A 12,978-nucleotide genomic window follows, 5' to 3' on the forward strand; every position below is an offset into this window, starting at 1 on the left:
TTGTCTCTTTCTCTCTCTCCACCCCTCTTAGTCACACTGTCTGACATCTCGTTTCTCTGTCTCTATCCCTCAACTTCACCATTTCTACCCCCCTCTGGGTCCCCTCAAATATCTCACACTATCTCAAATGCTCCTCCCTCTGTCTCAAATGCTCCTCCCTCTGTCCCTCTGTCCCTCAATCTCTCTCACTCACTCACTCACTCACTCACTCATTCACACTCTCACACACTCTATCTCTCTCTCTCTGTCTCGCTTCTCTCTCTTTCTCACAGTGTCCCAGATGATGACAGTTGAATGGGGGATAAATCTCCCTCTACTCTGTCCCACTGATGTATGTTCACCCTTGACCCAGAAGCATGTCTTTTCCTGGAGTAAGGCCCCATTTCCCACACTGACCAAACATTTAGCTTGTCTCAGGCAGATGGACAGATTCTTGTCAAATGAAGGACAGTTCTGTGTTGTTGCCCTATTCTCCCTGGGGGCTGGTTTGGACACAAATCTCATTCCATGAAGGCCCAGCAGAGAGAGGAGATCCTTAGGCCATCAGTGTGAGCCACTGACCCATCCTGTCCATCCACATCATGTTCCAATCCCTTCCTCTCTCCTTCCCCTTCTATGATCAGGCTCTGGGTCAGGGTGTTTCACTGGGATGAGGGCTGGACCATCAGACAATTACAACAGAAAATAACTGAACCCCACATCCACCATGGTGTCCGTGACTCACTGGACTCTCCAACAGTGCCCAGTAAACGTGGAATTCAGTTCACGGAGCTGACTGGTGGAGAGACATGGGCCTTCTTCCCACTGAAGCTCCCAATAGAGACTCGTAAACATGGGTATCCTTCCTGCTGGAACCTCCAATCGAGACCAGTAAACATTGGCATCCTTCCTGCTGTACTCTTCATAGGAGACCAGTAAACATGGGCCTCCTTCTGACTGGACCCTCCAAGAGCGACCAGTAAACATTGGCCTCCTCCCGCTGGAGACAAATAGATGACTGAGTTTTTGAAGAAGTGATCAGAAAGATAGATAAAGGTAGAGCAGTATATTGCAAGCCCTTAGACAAGGTTCCCCTATGTAGACTGCTGAGTAAGATTGTATCACATAAGATCCAGGGAGAGCCAGCCAATAGGATATAGAATTGGCCTGATGATAGGAGGCAGAGGCTGGTGAGACAGGGTTGGTCTTCAGACTGGAGGCCAGTGACCAGCCGTCTGCCACAAGAATCGATCCTGGATCCACTGTTATTCATCATTTATTTGGTAGGAAATACACAATTAATGGTGGAGCCATGGGATGTTGTTGAACAAAGAGACTGAGGGGTACAGGTACATAGTTCCTTGGAAGTGGTGTCACAGGTAGGCAGGATGGTGTAGAAGGTATTTGGCACGCTCACCTTCACTGGTCCAAGCAGGGAGGACAGAAGTTGGGACATCACATACAAGGCATTGATCAGGTCACATTTGGATACTGTGCACTTTTCTGCTCACCCAGCAATAAGAGGGAAGTTATTACACTGGTTTGGATAAAAATATAGATTAATAGGGATGTTGCCAAGATTGGAGGGTTTGAATTATAAAGCAAGGATGGATAGGCCGAGATGTTTTGCCAGGGAATGCAGGAGATTGAGGGGTAACCTCATAGAGGTTTACAGAATCATGAATGTCATGGATAACGTGAATTGCCAAAGTCTTTTCCCAATTGTAGTAGAGCCCAGTACTAGAAGGAATAGGTTGAAGTTGAGTGGGGAAAGAATTAGAAGGGACCTGAGAGGCAACCTTTTCACACAGAGGTTGATGCGTATGTGTAATGAGCTGCCAGAGGAAGTGGTAGAGGGGAGTACAATTACTACATTTCAAGGACATTTTTACAGGAACATGGACAGGAAGGATTTAGAGAGGATTGGGCCAAACACAGGCAAATGGGACTAGTTCAGTTTTGGAAACTTGATCAGCATGGATGAGTTGAGCTGAAGGGCCTGATGCCACATTGTAAACCTCTATGACTCTATGATGATGAATGCATGAGCCACCTTCTCATAGGACCAATAAAGATGGACCTCCTTCCCATGGGTGCTCCAGAAGAGACCAGTAAACATGGGCCTCCTTCCCTCGGGACTGTCCAGTACCTGAGCTGCAAACCCCACAGCCTCTCCATCATGTAGGCTTCTGATTTCAATCTCAACAGCATTGTCCGTCTCTGCACTACCTCAGCCCCTTGACCACAGAAACCCTAATTCCTGCTCGCCCTGCCTCCTAACTCGATGATTCCAATATCCTCTCTCAGCTTCCTGAATCCACACTCCATAAACCTCAATATGTCTGATTATGGAGTGGTCCCTTCCCCGTCCTGCGCATATGTCATTCCAAAATAACCCCTGACCTCACTGCCAGCCAATTGCCTCCATGGCCTCCCTCCTCCCTCACTCTGTGTCTTGCTGCAGACTCACATTCGCTCCCTCTGCCTTCCATCTTCTGTCTCTGGTCTCCTGCCCATTGCTGCTTCCTTCATCCCACCATTGACATCAGAGCCTTCAGACCCCTAGAGCATGCTCTCTGACCTCTTGCCCCTCATCCCTCCCCCTCTCGATGGTTGTGCTATTGAATATGCTGTTCACTTCCATTGCTTTTGGATCGCTGTTCACTTGCCATTGTTTTGCCGATTTATTCTAGTAAATCTAGTCTGGCCTGTTCCCTGAGTTGGTACAACAGCTTTTCCTTGAGAAAACACTCTTTTGTGAATTGGGTCTGTGTCTGCGTCTCCCAGTCTTTGTGTAAAGGTGAGACTAAGTGTGTGTAAGCTCTGGGCCTATTGTGACTGGCAGCTTCAATTGAAACATTCCGAAGGGAATGAGACTGTTATTTGAAAAGCAACAATGTGCAGGGTGACAGGGAGAAGGCAGGAGAATGACACTCAGTGAATTGCTCATTTGGAGAGCTGGTCCAGACAGGATGGACAGAATGGCCTCCTTTTGCACTGTAACAGTTCTGTGATTGTGTGATTGAGCAGAGTTAAAGCTGGGGGAGGTGGGAGCTCGGTGTCTCACTGTGCTGCTGCTGCTGCTGCTGCTGCTGCTGCTGAGGTCAGTGAGATCAGAGACTGGGACAGGGAGCCAGAGCTCACATCCAACTCTGCCCGTGTCTGTCACACTGAGACTGGCAGGAGGCAACTCACTGAGTTCACTCAATGCTCCAGGAATGGGACCACAGGCTGCAAATGGACAGAGCTCCTCCACACGGTGAGTAAAACTGACTGACTTATATCTTGCTGCTTAAAGGGGGCAATGGAACTAAAGAAATACAGCTGGACACCCTGTTAGAGACAGTGCTCCTCAATCAACCATCTTATTCACTGCAGCTCCCAATTAACACTTTCAACAATCAGCGTTTGTGTTTTAGAAATTGTCTTTAGAATTTGAAAGGGTTAATAACAGAGGATTGAGGTTTACTTACTCAGTCTGAGTTTGGTTCCTTTACCGAACGTAAACCACAGTGAGAGCTCCCAGTGCAGGGGCTGTACAAAACCTCTGCTCTTTGTTACCCTCCATCACTCTCAACCTCTAATTCTCTCTCTCCCTCTCTCTCTCTCTCTCTTCGATCCTCACTCATGTCTTTTTCTCTCCCTGTCCAGCTGGGCTCGGGCAGTTTGTGAACTTTATTTTTCAATGTTAAATCTTGCAGCTGCTCTTCCCATGTGGCCATGGAGTGTAAGAGGGAAACTTGAGGCCTTCACTGAGTGGTGAACACCACATGGACTGGAGTGTGTTGTGGACAGTGACAATGCCAGCATGGGGTAATTTGTTCAACTTTATTTATATGTGACTGTGGATGTGTCAGTGCAGGAGATGGGACTGTGTGTCAATTATTATACATTTTTTGTAACTCTGGGATATGTCAGTACAGGAGGTGGTGCTGTGCACATTGAGGTTTTTGTATGGCTCTGTATCACCGTGAAGGCCAGCTGTAACGCTGCATACAGTAATAGTCAGCAACATCCTCATTCTGAACGTTGCTGATTGTCAGGGTGAAACTGGTCCCTGATCCACTGCCGGTGAATCGCTTGGAGACTCCTGTGAATCGATTTGTTGCACCATAGATCAGGAGAGAGGGTTTCTGACCTTCTCGCTGCTGGTACCAAGCAAGGTAGCTGCTAATACTTTGACTGGCCGTACAGGTGATGGTTGCAGTCTGGCCCAGTCCCACTGACAGCACCGGGGGAGACTGGGTCATGGTGATGTCCCCACTGATACCTGAGGGGTCAGAGAGAAATACAATGAAGTCAGAACTGTCACAGAAAGAGCCTGTCAAATGAGAGATTGTTGGAGACACTGAGCATTCCTCTGGTATCAGCATTTTACCTTCAATCACAAGTCAGTGGAATTGGAGTGAAATGGTGACCAGCTAAAGATTCAAGGTGGAAGGAGAGAGATTTGTACCTGCGACACAGAATGCCAGGGGCCAGATCAGCTGGATGTGTGAAATCATGGTGTGTGCTCCTGTTCCTGTGCCTGGTTCCTGATAAACTCTCCCTTCACTCGGCTCTGCTTTATAAAGCTGCAGCCTGTGAGAGTCTGACTGGGTGTTCCTCAGTATGTAAATAGCATCAGGCAGAGAGAGCCACATCAGCCCCACACTTCCTCTTCTCTCTCTCTCTCTCTCTCTGTCTGAGAGAGACACTAATCCCATCCTCCAGCTCTTGGCCCATTACCCTGGAGCCTACAGCAACACAAGGGAATATTGAAACACTGCTCCAATGTCACGAGAGTTTGTGACACAACCAGCCTTTCAGGCAGTGAGTTCCAGACTCCCACCACCCTCTGAGTGAAAACATTTCTCCTCAACTCACCTCTCACTCTCTAACTCGACTGGGCCTGGACTCTCTCAAGTTTAGAAGGATGAGAGGGGATCTGATTGAAACATATAAAATTCTAACAGGGCTGGGCAGGGAGGAGGTTTCCCCTGGTTGGGGAGTCTGGAACCAGGGGACCCAGTCTCATGGGGATACGGAGTAGACAATCTGGGACTGAGATGAAGAAACATTTCCTTCCTGTGAGGGTGGTCAATCTGTTGAATTCTGTACCACAGAAGGCTGCGGAGGACAGGGAACTGAATATATTAAAAAAAAGAGATAATTGTTTTGCATTTTAACAGCATGAAGGGAATGGAGAGAAAGGAGGAATATGACTTTGAGAGAGAGGATCAGCCATGATCAGACTGAATGACAGAGCAGACTCAAAGGGCCAAATGGCCTATTATTGCTCTGGTTACTGTGTGCTCATGCCTTCAATCTCTGTCTCTCATTATTGAGTGCTTTACTCATGTAAAAAGTGCCTTCCTACTCACCCTATCACTGCCCCGAATAATCTTATAGCCCTCTGTCAGGTCCCCTCTCAGCCTTCACTGCTCTAAGGAAAACAACACCAACCTTTCCAACCTTTCCATCCCAGGCAGCATCCTGGTAAATCTCCCCTGTACCATCTCGAGTACACTCACATCCTTCCAGAATGTGGTGACCAGAAACTGTCCGTCTCTCTAGGAGAAAGTGAGGACTGCAGATGCTGGAGATCAGACCTGAAAAATGTGTTGCTGGAAAAGCGCAGCAGGTCAGGCAGCATCCTGTTTCTCTCTCTCTCTCTGTCTCACATCTGCCACTTGTTTCTCTCTCTCTTTTGCCCATTGCTAATTTCTCTCATATTCTCTCTCTCTCTCTCTCTCTCTCTCACTCACACACTGTCTCATAGCCATTCTCTTCAATTCACTCACACTTCATCACTCCATCTCATAATTTCTACTTCTCCATCTCTCACTGTCTCAGTCACTCGCTCCCTCTCTTGCTTCAATTGAAATCTGTGCCTTTCTATTCCTCCCTCTTTCTCTCTCCTTCCCTCTCTGCCTCCCAATTTACAGTCTCTCTCCCTCCCTCTCTGTCATTCTGTCTTTAATCAGACTCATCGCTCTCTCTCACACACACACTCAACCCTACCCTCTCTCTCTTGATTCCCTTCATGTTTGGTCTCACACCCAGCCTGTCTCTTTCTCTCTCTCCTTGTCTCTTTCTCTCTCTCCACCCCTCTTAGTCACACTGTCTGACATCTCTTTTCTCTGTCTCTATCCCTCAACTTCACCATTTCTACCCCCCTCTGGGTCCCCTCACATATCTCACACTGTCTCAAATGCTCCTCCCTCTGTCCCTCTGTCCCTCAATCTCACTCACTCACTCACTCACTCATTCATACTCTCTCACACTCACACACTATCTCTCTCTCTCTGTCTCGCTTCTCTCTCTTTCTCATAGTGTCCCGGATGATGACAGTTGAATGCAGGATAAATCTCCCTCTGCTCTGTCCCACTGATGGATGTTCACCCTTGACCCAGAAGCATGTCTTTTCCTGGAGTAAGGCCCCATTTCTCACATTGACTAGGTATCAGCTTGTCTCAGGCAGATGGACAGATTCTTGTCAAATGAAGGACAGTTCTGTGTTGTTGCCCTATTCTCCCTGGGGACTGGTTTGGACACAAATCTCATTCCATGAAGGCCCAGCAGAGAGAGGAGATCCTTAGGCCATCAGTGTGAGCTGGAGGGACAGGACAGACTCTGACCCACTGACCCATCCTGTCCATCTACATCATGTTACAATACCTTCCTCTCTCCTTCCCCTTCTATGATCGGGCTCTGGATCAGGGTGTTTCACTGGAATGAGGGCTGGACCATCAGTCAATTACAACAGAAAATAACTGAACCCCACATCCACCATGGTGTCCGTGACTCACTGGACTCTCCAACAGTGCCCAGTAAATGTGGAATTCAGTTCACGGAGCTGACTGGATGAGAGACATGGGCCTTCTTCCCACTGAACCTCCCAATAGAGACTCGTAAACATTGGCATCCTTCCTGCTGGAACCTCCAATCGAGACCAGTAAACATTGGCATCCTTCCTGCTGTACTCTTCATAGGAGACCAGGAAACATGGGTCTCCTTCTGACTGGATCCTCCAATCGAGACCAGTAAACATTGGCATCCTTCCTGCTGTACTCTTCATAGGAGACCAGGAAACATGGGTCTCCTTCTGACTGGATCCTCCAAGAGCGACCAGTAAACATGGACCTCCTTCCGATGGAGACAAATAGATGACTGAGTTTTTGAAGAAGTGATCAGAAAGATAGATAAAGGTAGAGCAGTATATTCTGTCTACACAGACTCTTGCAAGGCCTTAGACAAGGTTCCCCTATGTAGACTGCTGAATAAGATTGTATCACATAAGATCCAGGGAGAGCAAGCCAATTGGATATAAAATTGGCCTGATGATAGGAGGCAGAGGCTGGTGAGAGAGGGTTGGTCTTCAGACTGGAGGCCAGTGACCAGCCGTCTGCCACAAGAATCGATCCTGGATCCACTGTTATTCATCATTTATTTGGTAGGAAATACACAATTAATGGTGGAGCCATGGGGAGTGTTGTTGAACAGAGAGACTGAAGGGTACAGGTACATAGTTCCTTGGAAGTGGTGTCACAGGTAGACAGGATGGTGTAGAAGGTATTTGGCACGCTCACTTTCACTGGTCAAAGCAGGGAGGACAGAAGTTGGGACATCACATACAAGGCATTGATCAGGTCACATTTGGATACTGTGCACGTTTCTGCTCACCCTGCAATAGGAAGGAAGTTATTACACTGGTTTGGATAAAAATATAAATTAACAGGGATGTTGCCAAGATTGGAGGGTTTGAATTATAAAGCGAGGATGGATAGGCCGAGATGATCTTCCAGGGAATGCATGAGATTGAGGGGAGACATCATAGAGGTTTACAGAATCATGAATGTCATGGATAACGCGAATTGCCATAGTCTTTTCCCAATTGTAGTAGAGTCCAGTACTAGAAGGAATAGGTTGAAGTTGAGAAGGGAAAGAATTAGAAGGGACCTGAGAGGCAACCTTTTCACACAGAGGTTGATGCGTATGTGTAATGAGCTGCCAGAGGAAGTGATAGTGGCGAGTACAATTACTACATTTCAAGGACATTTTTACAGGAACATGGATAGGAAGGATTTAGAGGGGATTGGGCCAAACACAGGCAAATGGGATTAGTTCAGTTTTGGAAACTTGATCAGCATGGATGAGTTGAGCTGAAGGGCCTGATGCCACATTGTAAACCTCTATGACTCTATGATGATGAATGCATGAGCCACCTTCTCATAGGACCAGTAAACATGGCCTCCTTCCCTCGGGACTGTCCAGTACCTGAGCTGCAAACCCCACAGCCTCTCCATCATGTAGGCCTCTGATTTCAATCTCAACAGCATTGTCCGTCTCTGCACTACCTCAGCCCCTTGACCACAGAACCCTAATTCCTTCTCGTCCTACCTCCTAACTCGATGATTCCAATGTCCTCTCTCAGCTTCCTGAATCCACACTCCATAAACCTCAACATGTCTGATTATGGAATGGTCCCTTCCCTGTCCTGCGCATATGTCATTCCAAAATAACCCCTGACCTCACTGCCAGCCAATTGCCTCCATGGCCTCCCTCCTCCCTCACTCTGTGTCTTGCTGCAGACTCACATTCCCTCCCTCTGCCTTCCATCTTCTGTCTCTGGTCTCCTGCCCATTGCTGCTTCCTTCATCCCACCATTGACAGCAGAGCCTTCAGACCCCTAGAGCATACTCTCTGACCTCCTGCCCCTCATCCCTCCCCCTCTCGATGGTTGTGCTATTGAATATGCTGTTCACTTCCATTGCTTTTGGATCGCTGTTCACTTGCCATTGTTTTGCCGATTTATTCTCGTCAATCTAGTCTGGCCTGTTCCCTGAGTTGGTACAACAGCTTTTCCTTGAGAAAACACTCTTTTGTGAATTGGGTCTGCGTCTGCGTCTCCCACTCTTTGTGTAAAGGTGAGACTAAGTGTGTGTAAGCTCTTATACAGCACAGACAGAGGTCACTGGGCCTATTGTGACTGTTAGTCAAATTTGTCCAATGAGTCCCATTTACCCAGATCTTCCTGTATAACCCTGCAATTGTTTCCTTTTCAGCTATTTCTCCAAATGCCCTTTTGAAAGTTGCTGTTGAATCCACTTCCACTCACCTTACAGACAGTCATCGTGAACTCGTTGGATAAAAATGTTCCTATCTTCTCTCTTGTCCTTCAGACCCTTTCTGAAATGTATGCCCTCTGGTAATTGAGCCTCCTGCCTGGAGAAACAATTTGTCCTATATTTACTGCATCCAAACTCTCTAATTGTGAACCCCTCATTGAATGAGACCTATATCCAGCACAGGGGGAGAACATTCAGCCTGTCAGGTAAATGCTGTCATTTCATGGGGCAATCCAGTCAGTCCCACCCTCTCCCCTACTCAACCTCCAGAGCCTTGCAGGTTTATTTCCATTAAGAGCCCATCCAATCTGCCATTGCAATCACTGAATGTCTTCACCTGCCTCACCTGAATGAGCACTAATTTCCAAGTCATTACCAATTGCTGCTAAAAACAAAGGTCTTCCTGAGATTCCGTATCTCTTGCCCAACAAAATGTAACGTAATCTCAATGTGAAGACGGGATTTTGTCTCCACACGGACTGTGTGGTGGTCACTCTTACTGATTCTGTCATGGATGGATACATCATCAGCAGGCAGATTGGCGAGGATGATAGTGAGTATGTTTTTCCCTCTTGTTGGTTCCCTCACCACCTGCCCCAGGTCCAGTCTAGCAGCTGAATCAGGTGGAACTTGACCAGCTTGCTCAGTAGTGATGCTTCTGAGCAGCTCTTGATAGTGGACTTTGAAGTCCCTTACTCAGGGTATATCCTGCATCCTTCCCACCCTCAGTGCTTCCTCCAAGTGTTGTTCAACATGGAGGAGGACTGACTGCTCAGTTGAGGTTGGAGGGGAGGGCGGTGCTATGTGGTAATCAGCAGGAGGTTTCCTTCCCCATGTTTGACCTGCTGTCATGAGGCTTCATGGATTCCATAGTTAATGGTGAGGACTCCCAGGGCAACTCCCTTCTGACTGTACACACCACTGTGTTGCCTCCCCTGCTTGGTCTATCCTGCCAGTTAAAAACTGAATGAGGGAACAATTCTGTGCAGGTTTCACAGCTTGGAGACAGAGCTGCTGCTGGATTCTGTTTCTGATCTCCGAGTGCAGGCGTGTGTGTTTGTGAGAGAGTGACTGACACTTTTTCCATCATTGTGCTGTTTCTGCAAAAAGAAATCCCAGAACAAGCCTCCTGTGCTGTCAGGTTCCAGGGAGTGCAGATGGTTCACAGTTTTCTCCCGTCTCAGTAACAAACGTCCAGCTGCTCCGAGCTCCTTCTTTCACTTCCTCTCTTGGTGAAGTTTCAACCTTGCGATCTGACAGTCTTTGCAGTTATTTTTTACACTGGGGCTTTCTGCTGTGGTCAGAATCTCTCATAATAAGTGTCCAATCAGTGACAATCACAGCAGCTAAGAGCAGTCAGGACTGAGGGGCCAGGCTCACTGTGAAACACATTGGGAAGATCAAAGCCATCCTCTTCAGATCTTGGTCCAAACTCCATCCCTCTCCCTGAGCACTGTCTGCTGCTCAAACAGACTCTTTACAAACTGGGTCTTATCTTTGAGAATGATCTGAGCCCGATATCCTTCATATCACAAAGATCACGGTGGTACAGTGGTTAGCACTGCTGCCCTTACACCGCCAGAGATCTGGGTTCAATTCCCACCTCAGGTGACTGACTGTGTGGAGTTTGCACATTCTCCCCGTGTCTGCATGGGTTTCCTCCGGGTACTTCAGTTTCCTCCCACACTCCAAAAATGTGTAGGTTAGGTGAATTGGCCATGCTAAATTGCCTGTAGTGTTGGGTGAATGTTGGGGAATGGGTCTGGGTGGTTTGTGCTTCGGCGGGTCGGTGTGGACTTGTTGGGCTGAAGGACCTGTTTCCACACTGTAAGTACTCTAGTCAGCCACTGAAAATCTCAGCCATGTTTATGGGACTCCAAACGTGACAATTCCAATGTCGTGGTTGACACACATCACAGCCACTGCCCTCCGTATCCTTCAGCTCATCCAAACTTCTGCTGCTCGTATCCAAACTTGCACCAAGTCACAATCCCGCAACCCCCTGCACCCTGTGCCTATATTGGCTCCTGGTCTCGCAACACCTCGATTTTGAAATTCTCATCCTTGTTCTCAAATCCCTCCCTGCCCTCCACCCTCCCTATCTCTGTAACCTCCTCCAAGCTGCCTCATTCCATGTTGTCAGCAATCTTGGATAATTGGCTCTCTATTCCTTCATCCAAGTCATTGAGAAATATTGTGAAATACTGAGGTCCCTGCACAAATCCCTGAGGACACCACTATTCACATCTTGTTCATTGGAGAGCACACACATTATCCCTCCTCTCTGTCTCCTACCTCCAAACTAATTCCTAACCAAAGACAAATACTTTTCTATAACTGGCTTGATGGTAGTAAGCAGAGGGTAATATTGGAAGGATGCTTGTCAGACTGGAGACCTATGTTGAGTGGAGTGCTTCAGGGCTCAGTGCTGGCCCCTTTACTGTTTGTTATCAATATTAATGATTTGGATGAGAATCTGTAAGGCATGATTAGTAAGTTTGATGTGCAGGTCAGGTGAATTGGCCATGTCAAACTGGACATAGTGTTAGGTACATTAGTAAAAGGGAAATGGGTCTAGGTGGGTTACTCTTCAAAGGGTCGGTGTGGACTGGTTGGGCTAAAGACCTGTTTCCACACTGTAGGGAATCTAATCTCTAATCTTGTACAGGATGTCAGTGAGGTCGCACTTGGAATATTGTATTCAGTTTGGTCACCTTGTTATAGGAAGGATATTACTAAACCAGAAAGAGTACAGAAGAAATTTACAAGGATGTTGCCTGGACTCAACAATCTGAGTTATAGGGAAAGGTTAGGCAAGTTAGGACTTTTTTCTTAGAACACAGGAGACTGGTGGGGGAACTTTTAGAAGTGTATAAGATCATGAGAGACATGGATATGGTTGGAGAATCGAGGATAAGAGGGCATCAGTTTAGTGTTAGAGTGGAAAGAATAAAAGGGAACCTGAGGGGCAACATTTTTACACAGAGGATGGCACGCATGTGGAATGAGCTGCCAGCTCAAGTGATTGAGGTGGATACATTAACAACATTTAAAAGACATTTGGACAAATACATAGATAGGAAAACATTTGAAGGATATGGGACAAGTGCCGGGAAATGGGGTTAGCATGGATGGACATTTTGGTCAGCATGGTCCAGTTTGGGCCAAAGGGCCTGTCTCTGTGCTGTAGGACTCGATGACTCTATGACTCTATGATTCCATAGGTTTCCATGTTTATGAACAGTCTCTCAAACATAGAAGCAAAGGAACTAGGAGCAGGAGGAAGCCATTCAGCCCTTCGAGTTGGCTCTGCCATTCAATATGACCATGGCTGATCATCCAACTTAGTCCCCTGCTCCCATTTTTTCTCCATAAACTTTAACCCCTTTAGTCCTAAGAACTATACTTATCCTCTCTTGAAAATATTGAATGTTTTGGGCTCAACTGTTTTCTGTGACAGAATATTCCATCAGCTTCCCAGGCTCTGGCTAAAGAAATGACTCATCATCTCAGTCTGAAATGGCCTTTCCCTTTTCTTTAAACCATAATTCGTAGTTCTGGATTCCCCAGTCATCAGGAACATCCTCCCTGTGTTGTTCTGGTCTTGTTCTATTCGGATTTTCAAGGTTTCAATGTGATTCCTCTCAATCTTCTAAGCACCAATGAATATAATCCTAACTGATCCAGTTTCTCATCAGACATAAGTGCTGTCATCCCAGGAATCAATCTGGTAAACCTTTCCTTCCCTCCCTCCACAGCCAGAACATCCTTCCTCAGATAAGGAGCCCGAAACTACACACAACAGAATCATAAAATCACACAGTACACAGGAGGCCCTTCAGCCCATTAACTGTATACCAGCCAAACTACACTAAACCTATATCAGTCC

The 12,978-nt window shown here is 47.0% G+C and overlaps 2 gene segments (V, D, J or C); both read right to left on the reverse strand.

Moving 5' to 3' along the window:
* Positions 1 to 12,978, reverse strand: part of LOC148149208 (Ig kappa chain V region Mem5-like) — a 217,912-nt gene that overhangs the window by 12,531 nt on the left and 192,403 nt on the right.
* On the reverse strand, positions 3,483 to 4,513 carry LOC148149210 (immunoglobulin kappa variable 3-11-like). The segment is given in 2 exon segments: positions 3,483 to 4,249; positions 4,436 to 4,513. Coding segments are annotated over 2 exon segments (354 nt in total).

The sequence above is a fragment of the Chiloscyllium plagiosum genome, unplaced genomic scaffold, assembly GCF_037043375.1.
Source record: "Chiloscyllium plagiosum isolate Xiang-an unplaced genomic scaffold, Cpla_swu_hap1 HiC_scaffold_9, whole genome shotgun sequence".
Taxonomy (NCBI): domain Eukaryota; kingdom Metazoa; phylum Chordata; class Chondrichthyes; order Orectolobiformes; family Hemiscylliidae; genus Chiloscyllium; species Chiloscyllium plagiosum.